At 43.3% G+C, this 21,091-nt stretch overlaps 1 protein-coding gene across 1 annotated transcript in view; it reads right to left on the reverse strand.

Moving 5' to 3' along the window:
- LOC102930848 (myocardial zonula adherens protein) overlaps nt 1-20,513 on the reverse strand; it is a 94,140-nt gene extending 73,627 nt beyond the window's left edge. Inside the window, exons 1-2 of the mRNA XM_037910810.2 lie at nt 20,303-20,513; nt 12,000-12,089 (exon numbers count right to left, since the gene is read on the reverse strand). Coding sequence (XP_037766738.1) covers nt 12,000-12,089; nt 20,303-20,386 — 174 coding nt within the window. The 5' untranslated portion in view covers nt 20,387-20,513. The remainder of the gene's footprint in view (nt 1-11,999; nt 12,090-20,302) is intronic.
- Nucleotides 20,514-21,091: the final 578 nt, after the last annotated feature.

Below are 21,091 nucleotides of genomic sequence, written 5' to 3' on the forward strand. Positions count from 1 at the left end.
AGGAAACAGTTTTAGCTACCACGACATTGCCACACACTCATCACTGTGATATCAGAGCACTCCCTGAGCAGACACTACAGAAAAAGCACTGCATTTTATTTTAAAACTATTCTAACATGCGAGCTGCTGACTTGAAATTACAGGCTTATTTTGAGTGATTTCTGAGTCTGTGCTGCAATGTAAGTTAGTAGTGAGAATATACCATTTGCGTGCACAGCAAATGCTACGTGAATCTACAGTAGCTTCCAGGGATGTGCTTTGACTTGATGTGCAGTAGCACAGACACAATACATGGGGTGATGTCTAATAACGATCTTCTTTTCTTTGAGATATGCTATTTATTATTCAGTTCCTTGCACTATTTTAAATAGACATAGACACCTGAGATGTTGCAAAATTCCTGCTAATTACCAGGTGTCCTGTTTATCTCTCAAGCCAAATAATAGACTGTTTTTATGGTGGCTCTGCTTCATACCAAACTGCCTAAGGTGCAATAAAGTTCTACTCAGAACATAAAGTGCTACTTTTTGCTTCCTCTTTTATAGGCAGGCATGATGCCTATTAATTTACATGTACAATAAGAAACACATGCCAAGGAGAGCTTTTCCCCCAGTCAATATCCAATATTCCATTTTAAAATCAAATCAAAAGATATGTTCTAGACTTTCCTATCACTTCAGATTCCTCCTAAACGAGAGCTCAGGGTACACTCTAGGCATCCTTTTAACAAAAGGAGTAAACCCATCTAATTTAATGATTAAGACACATCTTGATGTGTTAGGTTGAGAACCACTGATCCAATTTACCATTGTGGGTCGCATCCAATACTACCTATATGGCCCTGAGGATGTCACATGGGCCACAGTTGTGTGCTGACTGGACCACAGGTTGAGAACCACTGGTTTGGATACACAACAGTGGATTCATGTAGGGCTGTGGGTGCGTTTAATAAGAACTTAAAAGTTTTAGCAAAACCTAATTGTTAATTATCTGTAATATCTCAAATCAATTCCTTTGGCATCTACTAAAAGTAGTTAAAATAGGTTTCTTATTTCTTCCTATTCCCAGAGCTATCAGAGAGTATCTGCTATATCAGTTCTGTCTCCTTTTTGTTTAGAATACAAGTTACCAATGATATAGACAATGATAATGTTCACACAGTTGATTAACTTACAAATTTCCTGTAAAGAAGAATAGCATCTTTATTATATCTATTCCATCAGCCAAAATTGCTCTACTGTGATAGATTATTATTTTTTTATATTACTTTGGTGTTCATGAAACTCATATTACATTCAGCCTCCTTTGCAGATGCTACATTATATTTTTAAATGCATTATGGATATGGAAATGTGTCAATACATATCTATACAAGCATTATTTCTTGAAATACAGCATATATGAAATATAGACTGAAAGAAATACACCAGTTAACGTCTATGATTCTATAACATTGCCAGGAACTTTAGAAAATTCAAAGAGTATCACAATTAGCAAAAACTATCACATATCTATCTACCAGTGCAGTAGCTGATTTTATAACATATACTGTAGCCTGGTAGTACCGAGCTGTTATATACTGCTTGTCATCAGTAGATTTCAAAGTGCTTCACAAAACCTACTTTAATGGTGCTCAATCCTAGAGAGACTATGTTTCAGCCAAAGGAGGTGCAGAGAACCCCAAAATACTCAGAGACACATTATGAGATGACATTAGTGCAACTGAAAACCACTTCTTACTAAAGGAGTATCAGGTAGAGAAGACTGTAACCCAGTGCCATACCATGGTATTTTTATAACTCTTTGGCACTCCCTTTGACACAATACTACCCCTCTAGCTCTTATCCTTCTCAAGCAGCTGGTAGAGATGGGAAGGGATCCTGGGAATTATCCATTTGCTCATCTGTTGCCTTGTCACATGGAAAGCATTCTGCTGATGCAACTGTTGTGTTTGCTCTTAGACTCCACGAGAGTTACATGTGGTTCAACGGTCAGGTGGAGCTTCGTAGATCAGAGTTGGGCAGTGCCACAGGGCATGCTACCTCACCCTTTCTCTTTGCGAGCAGTCCTCACACACTCTTACTTAAGTTCACCACAGCATATTATATTTGTCTCATGCAATTTCATGTCCCATCACCATAAGGCTTTTCCCAATCTTCAATGTACTCCTTGACAGAGGGATGATGGTCTCACTTTTGAGATCCTGAGCTTCTTTGCCCTTCCTTCCAGCCTTTGCCCCTCTCTTCCTGTTTTTTTTTTTTAAATGTCCCAGCTGATGAGTTGAACCACCTTGTTAGTTGTTTAGTCATCCAGTCCCTAACCAATTATCTCCTCAATTTGGGGATCTTTGCAAGGTGCATTGAAAGATGAGTCAGCCTTAAACTATTCACAGTAACAGGTTCTTAGGCCTTCTCCTCATTGCATTGTTAGCTTGAGCTGCAATTTGAGTTTTGCACCTAACCTGACTCCAGTCCATGCAAAAATCTCTAGCTCAATTTAAATGGTGTTTGAAGCTCATGCTAGTTCGAATGGGAATGCAGTATCTTGAATTACAACAGCTCATCAACTACTAATCCAATCACTCTGGGCATGTCTACACCGCAATTTAAGCCCAGGCTCAACCTAACCTCCACCTTTGTATCCACACTGCAAATGTGCTAACCTAGGGCTCTTTCCCAGGGTCCCAAGCAATGTTCTCTCTATTTTTTTCCATCCATCTGCAGAATAAATTTTGTTATGTGCACCGAGGTGATGTACACCACCAGTAGAAACAAAAATCCTAGATATAATATATATTTTTTAAAAGTTACCATAGGGATAATTACTCCAGCCAGGATAGGTTAGGCATTTTAGATCTCACTACTCAAAGAATTAAATTTAAGTGTAAGAGAGAAATAAAAATTATGAAATGCATAGACCAGTCAAAAAACTAAAATAACATTTTGAAAGAGTAAAATTACATACATACACACACACAGTGTGTGTATGCTGGCTGCTCGGGAAGTTTCTGAGAGACACCGTGCACTGTCTCTTTAAGGCACTCACTGAAAGCTCTTCTGTTCCTGAGCCCTGTCTCCCCACCCTGGCTCTGCAGAGATGGGGGACATGGGCAAGAGAGGGGGGGAGCACGCGCTCACACGCACACTGGCTGCTGGGGAAGTCTCAGACACCGTGTGCTGTCTCTTTAAGGCACTCACTCCACCCAGAAGGCTCGTTCAGACCTCAGCAGCTCTCTCCTGCTCAAAAGTCCTGAGCCCTGTCCCCTCTGTCCTGCTCTGTGGTGATGGGGTACAGGAGTGGGGGACAGGGACACCCTGACATCAGCACCCTCCTTCCCCCCACTCTGCACAGCCAGCAGGAGGGTCCCAGGAGCAGCTGCAGGAGCAACATGGCTGCAAAACAGCAGCAGAGAGGGGCACCTGAACACATGCTGCCAGATGTGTGCGACTCTGCTAATCAAGTGCACGGCACTTGAATCACTCCTGGGAGGCCATGCGGCCACGCAGCTTAGAGGGTACACAGGCCAAGACCCTTCAGGGCTGGAGGGTCTGAGCCCATATTAAGTTGGGACCTAGGATCCGAGCCCCATGGCTTCAGCTTGATGTGGGTCCTAGAAGTGCTCCTGTGTATCCCAGAGTTCCTGGCAGCAGAGGAGCAGCGGTGCAGGCAGCCAGAAGTGCCATTACTGTCTGGCCGAGCACGCTACCCCTTTCAGCTCCTCCCGCAGCAGCCACTCTGGCTCCTCCTCACTGCTGTGTGGAGCTTGCCCAGAGCAGGGAGCAAAGTTGACAGGGAGGAGGTGGCTCCCTGTCACTAGGATGTTGGATTAAAAATGCAATGTAGATGGTTGAGACCAGGATTCCCTGTCACAGGTCAGTTGAGTTAAGTCCCACTAACCCTTGGTGTACACTACTGTGTACACATAGCCTCTGTGAGGGTGTTGTTTTGCAGTGTGATCACTCTCAGTAGGCTTGAGTGGAGCAAGTTGAGTGTTCTAACTGAAGCTAACTAATGCACTAAAGAGAAGCCCTTTTGCCTTCTATGACAAGATAACTGGCTCTGCGGATGAGGGGAAAGCGGTGGACGTGTTGTTCCTTGACTTTAGCAAAGCTTTTGACACAGTCTCCCACAGTATTCTTGCCAGCAAGTTAAAGAAGTATGGGCTGGATGAATGGACTATAAGGTGGATAGAAAGTTGGCTAGATTGTCGGGCTCAACGGGTAGTGATCAATAGCTCCATGTCTAGTTGGCAACCGTTATCAAGTGGAGTGCCCCAAGGGTCGGTCGGTCCTCGGGCCGGTTTTGTTCAATATCTTCACAAATGATCTGGAGGATGGTGTGGACTGCACCCTCAGCAAGTTTGCAGATGATACTAAACTGGGAGGAGAGGTAGATACATTGGAGGGTAGGGATAGGATACAGAGGGCCCTAGACAAATTAGAGGATTGGGCCAAAAGAAATCTGATGAGGTTCAACAGGGACAAGCGCAGAGACCTGCACTTAGGACGGAAGAATCCAATGCACCGCTACAGACTAGGGACTGAATGGCTCGGCAGCAGTTCTGCAGAAAAGGACCGAGTGGTTATAGTGGACGAGAAGCTGGATATGAGTCAACAGTGTGCCCTTGTTGCCAAGAAGGCCAATGGCATTTTGGGATGTATATGTAGGGGCATTGCCAGCAGATCGAGGGACGTGATTGTTCCCCTCTATTTGACATTGGTGAGGCCTCATCTGGAGTAGTGTGTCCAATTTTGGGCCCCACACTACAAGAAGGATGTGGAAAAATTGGAAAGAGTCCAGCGGAGGGCAACAAAAATGATTAGGGGACTGGAACACATGACTTATGAGGAGAGGCTGAGGGAACTGGGATTGTTTAGTCTGCGGAAGAGAAGAATGAGGGGGGATTTGATAGCTGCTTTCAACTACCTGAAAGAGGGTTCCAAAGAGGATGGATCTAGACTGTTCTCAGTGGTAGCAGAGGACAGAACAAGGAGTAATGGTCTCAAGTTGCAATGGGGGAGGTTTAGTTTGGACATTAGGCAAAACTTTTTCACTAGGAGGGTGGTGAAACACTGGAATGCGTTACCTAGGGAAGTGGTGGAATATCCTTCCTTAGATATTTTTAAGGTCAGGCTTGCCAAAGCCCTGGCTGGGATGATTTAGTTGGGGATTGGTCCTGTTTTGAGCAGGGGGTTGGACTAGATGACCTCCTGAGGTCCCTTCCAACCCTGATATTCTACGGTTCTATGATGCTACAGCATGGAACAAAGATGGGTATAAAATTCAGTAAGTGCTCAAAATAAAATTCTTAGATTAAGGCCTTGTCTACACTATAGAGTTTTGTCAACAAAAAAGTTTGTCGACAATCAAAAAGCGTTACAACATCATCGCTATTGCATGTTCACACTACGCTCCCTCTGTCTGCAGAGCGCGTCCACAGTTGGTGCTCTAGCATCGACAGTGCACTGTGGGCAGCTATCCCCTTCTGCAGCTAGGACTTGTGGGAAGGCGGAGTGGATTGCAACACATCATGGGGGCAGGTTCAACATCCCATGATGCATTATTTTCTGTCCCAGCATTCCAGGGTCTTCCGACTACATTTTGTGACATTTTTCCAATGGCCTCTGTTTGCTGAGCACCTGTCATCTCTGTGTGAAAGGATGGATCCTGCACTGCTCCTGTTGTTGTCACTGTTATGAACATATAGTGGATGGTCATGCATTATATCATGAGCTCTCAATCTGAACAGGAATCAGAGTTGCCTGACCTGCTGTATGCCATGGAAAGAAACACCAGATGAACTTTTGGCATTCACGGAGCAGCTGCACACAGTGGACCGTTGCTTTTGGGCTCAGGAAACAAGCACTGAGTGGTGGAAGTGCATTGTTATGCAGGCCTGGGATGACGAGCAGTGACTTCAGAACTTTCGGATGCGCAAAGCCACCTTCCTGGAACTGTGTGCGGAGCTCACCCCAGCCCTGCCGTGCAAGGATATCAAAACGAGAGCTGCCCTCTTGGTGGAGAAGTGCATGGTGATCACAGCATGGAAGCTGGTGACTCCTGTCTACCACCATTCGGTCACGAATCAGTTTGGAGTTGGAAAGTCGACCGTGGGTGCCACGTTAACACGTGCGAACAGGGCCATTAATCACATCCTGCTACGAAGTACTGTGACTCTTGGCAATGTGTATGAACTAGTGGATGGCTCTGCAGCAATGGAATTCCTTAACTGGAGGGGCGATAGATGGAACGCATATTCCAATTTTGGCCCCGGACCATCTAGCAACAGAGTGCATGAATAGAAACTGGTACTTCTCTATAGTATTGCAGGCTCTTGTGGATCACCATGGGCATTTCACTGACATCAACGTGGGCTGGTCCGGGAAGGTACTTGACGCATGTATCTTCAGGAACACTGGCCTGTACAGAAAGCTGCAAGCAGGGATTTTCTTTCCACACCAGAAGATTCGGGGGGTGGGGGACAGGGATGTTGAAATGCCCACAGTGATCCTGGAAGATCCAGCATACCCCTGACTCCCAAGGATCATGAAGCCTTACAAGGGAAACCTGGACAGCAGGCAGGAGCACTTCAACAGGCTGAGTAGGTGCAGAATGACCGTGGAATATACATTTGGCAGATTAAAGTGCACTGGTGATGCCTTTATGGCAGATTATGGGAATGTTTTCCTCACTTAGATCTAGTCATAGCTGCCTGCTACATAATCTTTGTGAGGAGAAGGGTGAAAAAATTGACCAGGGATAGAGCACAGAGGCAGATTGCCTGACTGCTGATTTTGAGCAGCCTGATACCAGGGCTATTAGAGGGGCACAACAGAAGGTAATTCGAATCAGGGAGGCTTTGAGGAAACATTCTGATAATGAGAACCAGTAATGTATATTTCTGTTCAGTAATCTGTTCATTATTTTGAATTTTCTTATTTTGCCTAACACTTGCGATGTTTCCCGAATGGGATTTACCGTAAGCAAATGATTAAACAACTACATGCATATGTTTTACTACCAGCAGCTATCACTAAGTGTGGAACACAAATAAAGACTGGTTATCTTTCAGAGAGAGTTTGTTTTGATTAAATATCAATTAACACATACAAAAGGCTTGGTGGGAAGGGAGTTAGCAATGCAAGGCAGTGGATGCTCTCATAGCTGTGCTTAAGTCCAGCTCTCATTTTGGAAGCTGTCCAAAGAAGTGGAGTGAACAGGATACTGAGATGTTTCAAAAAGTTGGAAGGAATGTGTGGGAGGAGTTTGGGAAGGGCATGGAAAACAGTTCGGTATTGGCGGGGGGACAGGGGGGAGCAAAGATGCATCTGTTCTAACTGAAGTGTGATGAGGAACTTCAGCATCTCTGTTTGCTCCTCCATGACTTTAATCATCTGCTCATGGGCCTTTTGAATGCGCTCCACACGGTCCTTTCTATCCCATCTTTCCATTTTTCTCCCTCCGTTCTCTTTTTTCTGCCTCAGACAATTGGAGCACCTCACAGAACATGTTCGCCTTGCTCCACCTTGGTCACTTCCTTATCTGATGGAGGTGCTCCGCCAGTGTGTAGGTGGTTCCCCTGAATGCCACATCTGCAGAAGCGCAAGAAACAGTAATATACAGAAGCATGATTGTTAGTGCATGCACAGCACTGCATCATGACATTAAAATACACCTCTTTTCACATATGAATTGTTTCTCACTGTCCCCTGGCAAGCAACAGCTCGGTGGATACACTAAACATGGTGAGTTTGGCCCAGGGGGCGGGTGGTTGGGCGTTCAAGATGGGGCAAAGGGTCTACTTTTTTTTAAAAAAAAAACGGGATCACTGGAGGCAAGTAGGGACAATACTGTAAATTCTGCCACCATTTTCCACAGGTGGGGATCACTGAAGCAGATATCTCACTCCTGGCGGTAAGAATGAATGCAAGGGTGCATCTACTTCACGCATTCCGCTTCAGACCTGGATCCTATGCTGCTTGCCTGTGTGCCGCTTTGGTCCCTGCACCAGTGATTGTCGATTGGCCCAGGAAAGTTTCTTACAACAGAGGAAGGAACAAAGCAGCTCTGCCAAGGAACCTTCGACCGAGGATTGGCGAGTACCTCCAGGAAAGTGTCCTAGCGATCTCTCTGGAGGATTCCTATGAAATCTTGGTGTGCATCCACACACTGTTCCATCACACTGCTTAGCTGCACAGGGGAATGTGAACCATGCTCAAACACAGCTAGTCTTGTACATTTCTATCCCTTCACCCACTTCTACCGGATACAGAACAAAGGACACCTATATGTCAAATAACCGAGCGGCATCAGCTCAAAAAGATCACTTACCAGGGGTCTGCTCTCCAGCATCTGGCTCACCAGAGATGGACTGCTGAGACTGGCTAGACACCTCCTGTGAGGAGAAGAGTTCCCGATTCGTAGCACCACTGGACGACTCTGCCGTGGGCTCCACATCATCCTCCAAGTCCACCTCTAGGGTCCATGACTTTGTCCTCAGGGTTAGGTCCAGTGTCCACCGCCTCTAGCCCCATCCAAGTATCCACAGGGCTCTTGGCAGTGGAGATGGGGTCCCCGCGAGGATGGCGTCCAGCTCCTTATAGAAGCACCAGGTCTTCAGCACAACACTTGAGCAACTGTTTGCCTTCCTCGCCTTATGGTACACCTGCCTCAGCACCTTTATCTTCGCTTGGAACTGCACAGTGTCCCGATCGTAGCAGCCCTTATCGCACAAACCATATGAAATCTGCCCATAGGTGTCAAAATTCCTTCAGCTGGAGCAGAGCTGGGACTGGACAGCCTCCTCTCCCCATATACTCAGCAGATCCAAATGCTCCACTGTGGTCCAAGTGGGAGACTACTTGCCCTGTGGAGCCGCCATAGTCAGCGGAGAGAATGCGATGTGAGCTCTCCACGCTGAGCAAACAGGAAGTGGAATTTCAAAAATGGCCTTTAAAGATGGAGGGGTGGATGCTTGTTTACCTAGGTGCAGGACAGCAGAGTTCGAACTGCTGACCTGAATGGTCAGGATGGGCATTGTGGGACCTCCCGGAGGCCAATTACAGTGACAAAACGAAGCACTGTGTCTACGCTGACATTTTGTCAATAAAAACTTTGCCGCAAAAAGCTCCATGCCTCTAATCAAGATGGTTTTATTTTGTTGCCAAAACAGGAGAATTTGGTCAGCAAAAGTGGCATTGTAGTATGTACACCTCTCCTATTTTGTCGACAAAAGCTGCCGTTTGCCAACAAAAATATGTAGCGTAAACAAGGTCTTACTTTCATATCCAACACTAGCATTTTTCTGAATGTTTTTTGACAATATCCAGTATTTAAAAACAATACAACATTGTTATCAAACAGCTTTGCTGTCCAGTGACTGTCATGCGGTTCCTTTCGGTTCTTGGTACAGCTGTATTTGCATACTTTAATTGTTAAATGCAAGCCTGCAAACTGAACAGTCACCTAACCCTTGTCTCTATTATCCCCATTTATAAGAGGCTAAGGTTTCCTGTCTCACAAAGGCGTTCTGAGGATTAGTTAATGTTTGTAAGACACTTTAAGAGTAAAGGTAATTTTATTAATGTTGAGTCAGTCGAATATGGGTGGATCAGCTCAGATATCTGATCACAATATCTTATCATTCTGCAAATAAAATTTAAAAAAAGAATAAACAGAACTCTTTGTGCATTCCCAGTTAATATGCAACCAGGTAGGGTTTATACAAGCAATGCATTACAGTGACAATAAAATCCATCAGTAATAAATTACAAAATTTTCTTAAAGGTCTTAGGTGAGAACTGATTCACAGTCAGTAACTTTTTGCAGCTGTTTGTTTATATGGTGATATGCATTTATCTATCTACAATGGCCACAGGATACAATCTGATGGCATTGGGGGGTAAAATGCTCCAAATGTTTTTGAATATTTAATTGCAATGCCCACTGCCAACTAGATATATACTCTTGTACATACTCCTGAATATCAGCAATTATTATTGACAAGAATTACTTACCTTTGGAAAACTATCAGACTGTTATAACAATGCAATAAGATCAAACAGCCGGTAGATAATTCTGAATTTAACTAATATAAATCATGTAACAATATGTAGAAAGAATCCAGTGTCTTGGGAATATGTAAACAAACTTACCACTTTGCATTCTAGACTGTACAGAGGATTAATACAGTTGCTCCCCCTTAATACATTCTCTGGTATAAAACTGCCAGGCTCAACTTATGTTAAATTTGCAATTTGAATTTATAGTTGTAGAGGGAGGAGGTGGGAAATCTCATTTGCTTCCTTTAAATTCAAGGCCTCACAGTGAAAAAGACTGTCAGAAATAAAAACTGTCTCAGCTCTGATCATTCATGGGCCTCTGACACTTCTTTTCATTATTGTGTCCCACATACTACAGTCAACATATATCCTCCTTAAAAACAAACTAAGACTACTCTTAATGTGGGTGGACCCTACATCCATTGCCCTAATTAATTAGCAGGAATTCCTTGGGTATCAGATACAAATGAGGAGAGGATTTAAAGTGGCAAAAAGTATTCCACATGCTACAACTACTCAGTTTAAATATTATGGGTTTGATTCTAATTTACACTAAACTATCTTCAAGTGAGTGTAAGTCACATTTATAGCCACTTTAAAACCCCTTTAACAGCACCACAGTGATGTCAAGGGGCCTTAGTGTAAATAAGAATCCAAGCCTGTATCTTTGCACAAACAGATATTTGATAAACGCCTTATATTTTGACAATTTTGAACAAAATTGAAAGTAGAGAAAACATTTGTCTCTTGCTAAGTCAGGCTACAGAGCTGTAACTCACGAAAGCTTATGCTCAAATAAATTTGTTAGTCTCTAAGGTGCCACAAGTACTCCTTTTCTTTTTGCAAATACAGACTAACACGGCTGCTACTCTGAAACCAGGCTAAAGTTATGTTAGTTTAGAGATACTATTAAGTAGTTGTGTTTTGAGGGGATCCGAGTGCCACATCACAATTCAAACATTGTTCTGCTAATGTCCTGTTTCGGTTTGGTTTATTAAAAAGTGTTCATGTGGTCAAATAGTAAAAGATGCCCAGCTTTCCTTTTTAATCCTGGCTTAAGACAAGATAAACATATTTATGGCACTAAAAATCTGGCACCAGGTGCTTTTTTTAAAAAGGTGTTTACGTCCTAAATAACTGTAGAAAATCTGGTCCTTAAAGCTTGGTCTTGCACCCCTAAACTCTCAAAGTTTTGCCACTGCTTCTGTAGGAACAGAACTGGACCCTTTGTCTCTTTCTCACCGCACTGCTCTCATACCATTTTCTTCCCAGAAGAACCTTGATTTCCTTCTTTTGTATTTTCCCCATCAGTATTGGTCTATCTCCTCTGTGTAATATAGTTAACAACTTACACTTCACTTCCCCTCCCCCCCCCCCAAAAGTCATATGAAGGCCAGTTCAAACACACATTTTTAAGACACCAATCTTGCAAAAACTTAAGCATATGCAGAACTTTACACAAACAAGTAGTCCCACTGAAACCAATGGGGACCATTCATATGTTTAAGACTTAGCAGGATCAAACCCTAAGATGGTAAACTATTCGGGACAAGGACCTTGCCTTTGCAGGCACTTGTATGGTACCTAACACAATGGGGCCCTGATCTTGATTTGGGCTTCTGTTACAAATATTAAATAATAAAATCTTGCAAGTACCTCAACTGCCCATCACCTAGAGCCTATGTGTTGCAAAACTGTTCTAACCCTTACACCTCCAGGCACAATTTTGCTGCCACCAACTTCAGAGCTCACTCATACCTCAGTTTTGAACACAGTATAACTTTTATGTGAAATGTCAATTTTCTTTTCTTAAATTTGCAAAGATGTTGAAATTCCCATCAATGTTAATCTTATTTCTGTGGAAGGGATGAAACAAACACATTCTGATTGTTACTGATTGCATGCTGGTAAATGCCAGCCTACACACAATGCACTTACTTTTTTTGTTCTTTCCGGTTTATTTGCTCCTTGTTCAGAAAATGAGCCTTCATCAGGTGGCACTGTTAGGCGTAATCTGCAGACATTCATCTAGAAAAGAAACAAAGGTTTTCTTTCAGTTTTAAGAATGCTAAGAAAGGTCATTTTAACAGACCCCTCTACAAAATAAGATGCACTAGTTTTTGAGTTTTCATCCATGCCACAAACAATGGAAAAAGTTACTTTCTAATGGCTGGGTTCTTTAGCTGGCAAGAACTAATTCAAGGAGAACATTACATACCTGAAATAATAACATGCTGTTGACTGAAATGGGGTTTTGCTATGTTCACCCAAATGACATTGGGGATTGAAATACACTAACACTGAAAATAGTTTTCTTCAGTTTCTCTGCCTTGGATTGAAATTTGGCACATCTTTGATCTTTAAAATGGGAGATTCAGTATCTGAAAACACAAAATGCTTTCTAGAACAGACCCTGTTTTTATGTCGAGGACATACCAATAGCTTGATTCTGGAAACACTCATGAGTTTAGTTCCACTGAATTCAATGAGATTAATTACATCTGTAAATTATGCACATGGCCAAAAGTTCATAAACTCTTTCATAAAAAAGTGTAATCAAGGTCCCTCTTCCTATGTGACCTTGGAAAAGCCACTTCCTCGTTGGTGAAATGGGGTTAATATACTATTTTCCCATCACATTGTTTCCCTTTGTTGTCTGTTTAGATTGTAAGCTCTTTGAGGCAGGGACTGTCTTTTATTACAAGTTTGTTCAGTGCCTAGCATGACAGGGCCCCAGTCTTGGCTGGAGCCTTTAGGTGCTATAATAAAAAGCAATAATGATTTCTAAGCAATAGATACCAACTATTGAAATACAAAACACATTCTGTCCAAACAAAAATCCCAGACTCTCTCTGACATCTCCTTGTGGATGTTTAGCTCTTAAATTCCCCTCCCCCCAAAAATCCCTCCCTCCCGCTTTCTCAGCCACTATGGACACCATTACCGTCCTACCTGTCACGCAGGCCTGTAATGTGGGTATCATCTTGGACTCTGACCTCCATGTCTAATTCTTCACAATTCTTTGTGCGTAACAGGTCTAAGCTATGGCCTTTCCTATCCATCCACACAGCTAAAATGTTCATCCAGGCCCTCATGCCTCAATTACTACATCCTTTTCTCCAGCATTGAAAAATGCAATCCTGTTTCACTCATATTCACTGAAATTGCTACTGCACAGATCATTTTCTCAGCCTGTTGCTTTGACCAGTTCATCCCTCTATTAACTCCCCTTGCTCTGTCACTTTGAACATAAGCTACTGGTCTTCACTTTCAAGGCCCTTTAGATCCATTTAGATCAGTGATACTCAGACCTCAGTGGTTCAGGAGCCAAATTAGTGATCAACATTACCCAAAAGACACCATCGCATGAATTCTTTGTTTCATTTACTATAGTGCTATATATTCATATTTCAACAGTATGACGGGAAATATTTAGTTTTTACTCAGCAAAATAACTCACCATGTATTATTTTATCAACTACAATTGTTTAACAACATAGTAAAAACATCCAGATTGGTTAATAATTAAATCACAGTGTTTTAATATCATGTGCTGCAAAGAGCTGCAGGAGACACATTAAAGAGCCACTTGTGGCTCACAAGCGAGCCTCAGTCTGAGTATCACTGATTTAGATCTTTAGATCCATTTGCAAAACAATTTTAAACACAAAAAGAGCTCAATGCCATTAATCAGCATTCATTATCAAACCTACAACAACAAGCCAAAGTGCATGTGATGGAGGAAGTTAAATTTGATAACGAAACATTTTAATTTCCAGTTTCCAAAGGAATAAACAATGTGATTTATTTTTAAATGATGAATACAACCTTGACTGTGTCCACGTACACTGGCTTTTGACACTGATTAGGTGGTATCTGTAACTGTCATTAGAAGAGAATTCCAGATTCTTCCTTTCAGCCATTATAACAGAGAACTTTAAGGCACTTCCTGTTTATAAGTTAATAACCGTACCCTACACTACTAAACTCCTTGACTTTGGAGTTTATTGGCACAAAATATGACTATCAGAAAGCCCATATACACCTCTTATCATCCCCTTTCCCCCACCCATCCTCTTAATTTTTACTTTCCACTGTTCTTTCCTCCCATCAACTTAGCAAGGCTCTTCTCCCTAATACATATTTGTTTACAGGCATGAACCAGAAGGGAGAGGTGGGCAGTCTTCCAATATAAGCAAACAAAGACAAACATGTATGATTGTTCTTGTGGAGACAAGCATCTTCCTGACCCGTAGGATGGCAAGGGAACACAAGGGAATTTCGGGGGTTGCAAGGGAAGGTGATGAAAGAAAGAAGGCCAAATCTTGCTCCCAATGATTTCAGACCAGACAGAATTGAATACAGTCTCCCTTTCAGTGATTTTCTTTGATTTTAGGTATTTTTCTTGTTCACTGACAAGAGAACGATAAACAGAAGCATACACCATCTTTGAAGCAGGCAAAGAGCATGGTATTCAACAAAGGAGCCAGTCAGCAGTTGATTTAAATATTCACAGTACAATTATTTGTCAGTAATCACACTGAAATTATACAAGTCCCCATACGCTGACTGGTGAACAGTGACTGTCTGCCAGAGTACAGGGAATGAGATTCACATGCTATTTGGTTACTGCACCCAAACAATAATTATGCAGACCCACAATCAGAGTGCAGGAAACTGAATAACAGAAGAGTAATAAATTAGGGTTAGCAATTGCACAGCATCCCCAGCTCTTTGACTGGTTCTTTCATTGGTTCTTTGGTTGGCTGAGACCACTGACATTTATATTTTTCCTTTCTCCTCTTTCTTTTTCTTTAAGTTTAAAAAAAATTCAAGGTAGCACCCTTTTCATACTTCATTCTCTATTATCCCCCCAAAACATTACTGTATTTATATTACCATAACGCCTAGGAGCCCTTCTTTTCTCTGCCCTTTATTTCCCCATCCCCTCAGGCGCATAGCAGTACGCATATGCACACACACTCCAGAATATCATATTTTCATCAGTATTTCTGCTATGAGTACTGCAAGCAGCAAAGTGAAACAAACTTTACTGTTTCACATTTCAGCTTGCAATGCTCACAGAATACTAAAGGCCAGACTGTTGTAGAGTTCATCAGTTGACAAGACTGGGATCCTCCATCAAATTCTACAGACCCTTTAGGAGACATAGATGAAGAAACTGCACGTCATCACCCTGCAGAAATGGAATTTTACCAAACAGGACTGTACCCACACTTTCACAATCACCATACATCCCCAATTAAATCAGAACCCATGCACCAATCCCAATATCTCTGCAAATGCCACAGAAAACAAGCACACATTTTCAAACAGAACCAGTCACTAGCCTTTTGGACGAACCACCAGCCTGAGGGTTTGTCTCAAGGGGCACATGAAAGAAGTAGCTACATGACGCCATAAAACAGATTGGGCATATACTCACACAACCTCACTTGGGATTCCAGAATCTCTGATGCCACAAAGCATTGAACCAACTCTCCCATTCAATTTTAATAGAAAATGTAATTGAAAGATTTTTTTTTCCCCCCACACAAGCTACATATACATGCGGCCAGATCCTCAGCTGATGTTGCCTCTTGGGGAGGTAGCGTTTTGCATTGTTTGTTCACAAATTTACTGGTCAAATGAAGGAACAATTGTAATGGGCTCCAGAGGGAATCAACCCCAGCACTCTTTAGCTGTGGGGATGGTTGCAGAAATTCCTCAGAAAAAGACGGGGTACCTCAGATACAGACTAGGGAGAGACTGAACTAAGTGCTGGGTGAAGGGCGGAGAAATAGGACTGAGCTGAAGGTGGAGAAGAAATGGACAGAAACACTGGGGTTATGTGGAAAGACCCTTTCAGTTGCTATAACAAGTACTGTGTTGCTGTAGAGCTTGTAGCATAGACGTACCGGTACTCTGAGTAGGCAGCCAAGTTATGGACTGGAAGCATTCGCCCATCTACCTCCATGTCATCATAGAATATCAGGGTTGGAAGGGACCTCAGGAGGTCATCTAGTCCAACCCCCTGCTCAAAACAGGACCAATCCCCAATTTTTGCCCCAGATCCCTAAATGGCTCCCTCAAGGATTGAACTCACAACTCTGGGTTTAGCAGGCTAATGTTCAAATCACTGAGCTATCCCTCACAACAGGTTAGAATGAAATTGACCGTATCATGCTACTACTGAACTCCTGGTAGATGTAGGGGTATAACTTTGGTTTTATAAAGAATCAGAAACAATCTAAAAAAATCCATAACTTGTAAACTTTATAATTTGCAGTGACCACAGTTTTAGCAAACTACTCAACAAAGAAAGTAATCCCAATTTGGCCAATACTATGTGCCCACTGCTTACTCTGTGATAACCACCAACCTATGAGCAATATTCCCAGAGCTACGCTGGACGTCATCTGTGAGACTGATGCACACACAGGGAAGCAAAGACAGGTTCACTGCAGCTCTTAACATTAGTTTGCCAAATGGAATGGAAGTTAATAATTGGAGACATGCTTATATCATGCAGGATATCACCAAAGATAGTTTGTTGCAATATAGCACTTAAAAAGAAAATACTGAAGGTAAGTTTAAAATTTTAGACTATATTAAAAAAAAATAATAGGGCCCCACTTCCACAATCCTTATTCACACTGAGCAGCAGGCTCCTTGAATAAGCAGGGGTCTGCTTTACACAAGTAAGAGTAACAGACTCAAACCCTGAATGATTATTTTGACAAATGTTCTGCAGACTTATTTTTTTAAGCAAAATACTAGTGAAATATGTGGAGCCAGAATGCCAGCAATAGGGTTAGAATGACCAAAATGATATTTTTCTAGCAAAATAATATTTGTCTATTGATAATCTGTCCTACCTAAGATCTCCATATTGCTCCCACTGGAGTAAGACGCTCAATATTGACCCAACTACTGAAAATGACAAAATTCCCACTGACTTTAGAGGGTGTGGGATCAAAAAGCCGGAGAGGTTATTGGTTATGCCAATAAAGATACAATTGCTTCTGGCACTCAAGTGGTTTGGGGACTGGGAATTTTGTCGAGTAATTCCCTGCTGCTTGCCTCCATAGACTTTTTTTGATCTTTGCTCAATGGGTGAAGCTTAAGAACCACTCACTCTGCATAGGGTCCGAAGTTATTCTAAACTTCTGAAGACAAGACAAGAAACAAGTCTTTAGTTTCAGTCAGTGCAGAAAGATTAATCTGGTGATAAGGGACAACTGACAGACAATCTGTGAAAAAAAATGTAATTATAGCCACCTTTAGATTCATCTCTAAAACAACATGATTAATGGACACTTTTCCTGTGATTGCGGGTAGATGGGACTATGACATCTTGTGTTGGGTGTAATTTTACTTCATTTGTTATTCCAAGTGTTTTCATTCCCTTGTTTGAATAGCCATGTTTGGGAGCTAACATTTCACTACAAAAGAGAGTTTTACTTGCAAATTAATTCCGTTGTTGCCACTAGAAAAAGGGACTGCATTCTTACAAATTACCAGAACTACATATTTTTACTTTGTCCTGGAATGTAGGCTAGAGTAGATTAAGTTAAAAAAAAAAAAAGAAACTTGTATTCTAAAATATACTCTCAATATTAACCTGTTTAGAAGAAAAATATCAAACTTGAAATTTATTATGAATAATGAGGATGGGAATCACTTTATTCTTAAGAATTAGGAAGTAAGGCCATATTATACTATGTAATTCTTCACTAAAATATCTTATTTCCTTATTATTACTATAATAATAACAATAATAATAATAATTGCAGTTTCCAATGCTTTCTAATTTTCCGGTTTAATAACTTCGCTTCTCACCCACCATGAGTCTAAGTTTGTATACTCCTTATATTTGTGATGAAGAGTGAAGTCAGAGAGTTAACTGGCTCCTAGCATACAAAGGCAGATGACTTTGCTACAGCAACTTCACCAGTCTCACTGGTTACTATATGCAACAGGTGTCATGATAACATTCTTCACTGGTTTTGTGTTCTCTGATGAACAGGTGGGTGTTGCTGTTAGATGAACAGAGATAACTATTATGTATTTCAAAAGAACAGCTCTGTGTTAGCTTGAAAGCTTGTCTCTCTCATCAACAGAAGTAGGTCCATTAAAAAGATACCAGCTTTGTCTGCACTAGCACTTGTCAGCAAAACTTTTGTTGATCACGGGTGTGAAAAAATACCCCCCGACTGACATAATTTTCACTGTCAAAAGCATCGGTGAGGACAGCGCTATGTCAATGGGAGTGTCTACCGCCAATATAGCTACCGCCACTTGTTGGGGTGGTTTAATTATGCCAGCAGGAGAGATCTCTCCCATCAGCATAGAGTGGCTACACAAGAGACTTTACAGCAGCACAGCTGCAGCGGTACAGCTATGCCGCTGTAAGGTCTGTAGCGTAGACATAGCCATTACCTCACCCACCTCGTCTCTCTAAAAAGATTAGTCACACAACAACACTGGTTTGTAATGACAAGCTTATCACCTGATCCTTGTTGATTTATTGCCACTACAGCAGGTAAAGAATGTGTGTCCTCTCATGATAACAGCATATGTTGTTATAGTACTGAAAAAGCTATTTAAAGTAGGGTGGGTGTAGGAACATTCTTGTCACTATATCTGCCAGAATTTTAACAACATTTAGAAGACTTGCCAAGCAGATTCTTACATCATCATTACTGATCTTATCTTGATTATGAAAGATTCCAAAATATTTAAATATTGTTCTATTTAAAAGGCTCATGGGTTTAAAGCAACACCCACTAGCTACAGCATCTAAGGCATTAATTTAAGCATCCTTAATCTGTTGTCATCTGCATGTGAAAGTCCTTGATTCTTTAAATCCAGCTGGATGTTTGTAAACAACTGCACACCTCCTCTCCCGGAAAAACTGGAGCCACAATATTATGACTAGTAAAAGAAAACCTCATTGTAGAGCCCACAAAATTTGATCCTGTTTTCAGTAGATAATTCGATTGGAACAGAAACAAAGATGAAGCGCAGATTGGGGGCGGGGGGGGAAGAAGTCTGTCAAAATACACAGAGGGAAAGTTTTTGCTCTAAACTAATTAGTGAAGATTTTTAAAAAAAACCACAACAACCAAAACATTATTTTGCAGTATCCTGAACAGTTCAAAGAAAATATTGCTTCTTTGAAATTGTGCATCTTGATGTCAAGTGTGTTCTCTCTCTAGAGTAGAAACATTAATTTTGAAAAAACATAACATAAAAAACGAAAAGCACAGGTCCAGATCCGCAAAGGGAGTTATACCCCTAAATACCTTTGAGGATCTGGGGCACAGTGTTTCTCTTGAGACCAAAACGCTTTCTTTTACAGCTCTAGTCTTTGCCATGCAATAAAATATATTTTGGCACATTTTTCTTCTAGTCAAAAGGGAAATCATTAGTAAACTACATCTTCCTGTACACATGTATAGCTAGAGGGCAAACACTGCTGGACAAATATATGTTCTGCCCTTTAAAAACAATCCTTATTAAAGTATGAACATTAAACCAAGTCAGACTTCTTTCTGTCATCCGATGAAGTGAGCTGTAGCTCAGGAAAGCTTATGCTCAAATAAATTTGTTATTCTCTAAGGTCCCACAAGTACTCCTTTTCTTTCTGCTCTGTTCTGTAGCCTTTGTCTAACCCTGCTGGCTACGCGGAGTAGAAATGGGGAACTAGACATTTGCCCTACATTGTAAAAGCTCCTTTAGCGAATGGGGGAGAAGAAAAGACTCATGGATTCTGCCGCGCTCTCCACAGAGCAGAACGCCCGTAGTCTCTCCGCTCCTCCGAGCCAGCGCTGGCCGAGCCTGGTGTTGATAACCGGACCCCGCACACTCGGGCTCACGGCTACCATTGGAGGGTGCGGATTTGGGCAGCCGCTTGTGGCGGGATGAGGGTGAAACGGCGGAACGTTCCCTAAGCCAAGGCGAGTTTCGGGAACCAGCACCCACCCCTGCCCGAAAGCCCAGCTCAGACCAGCGGGGAGCAGCCCCCGCACGCAAGCCCCAGGCGGAGCCTGGCCCACACGGTGCCCGCGCAGAGTTATCCCGCAGGACTCTCTGGGGTCCCGCGCGAGGAGCGGCCCCAGGCCTGGCTTCACCCCTGGCTCGGGGTCCGCAGCACCGCGCGGGAAGCAGCCCGGGGGGACCCAGCGCCCCCCGCGGCCGAGCTGGGCAGGCTGAGAGGCCGCTCCCGGGTGACTCACCCGCTTCTCGCCGGGGCGGCTGCCGCCGGCGGGCGGCCTGGGGACCGTGGTGGTGACGGTGAGCGCGGAGCTGTAGCGCAGCATCCTCCTTCGCCGCCTTCCCCCTCAGTGACTGGCGCCGGGCCCAGCCGCCCCGCTCCGGCCGGGGCCAGCAGGTGCGGCTCCAGCCAACGCCCCGGGGAGGGGCCGCCGCGCCCGCCGGGCGAGCACGGTGCTCCCCGGACTCGTCAGGCAACCCGCGTTTTATCGCTCGCCCGGCGTCTCGCCAGCAACGCAGCGGGGCGGCCCCTGTGTGCCCGGCCTGTTCGCGGCCGGGGGGGTGGGGGGGTGCGAGGGGCATGGGTGTGTACAGCAGGTGCGTGCACGGGTGCGACGGGGCATGGGTGGGTGTGTGCAGTAGGCATGGGTGGGTGTGTGTACAGGAGGTGTGTGCACTGGGTAGTTGTGGGTGTATGTACAGCTCTACAGCAGGCGTGTGCAGTTGGCATTTGTGGGGGTGTGTGTGTGCACACAGCAGATGTGTGCGTCTGGTATTTGTGTGGGGGGGTGCACACGGCAGATGTGTGCGTCGGGTATTTGTGTGGGGGGGGTGCGTGTAGGGCATTTGTGGATGTGTACATACACAGCAGGTGTGCACACTGGGTAGTGTGGTTGTGTGCATGCTCGGCAGGTGTGCACACTGGGTATTTGTTGGTGTGTTCACAGCATGGGTGCGCACTGGGTATTGGTCAGTGTGTGCACGCACGGCAGGTGTGTGCACTGGGTATTTGTGGGTGGGTGCTTTGTCTG

Source organism: Chelonia mydas, chromosome 10 (assembly GCF_015237465.2).
Source record: "Chelonia mydas isolate rCheMyd1 chromosome 10, rCheMyd1.pri.v2, whole genome shotgun sequence".
NCBI classification, from domain to species: Eukaryota; Metazoa; Chordata; order Testudines; family Cheloniidae; genus Chelonia; species Chelonia mydas.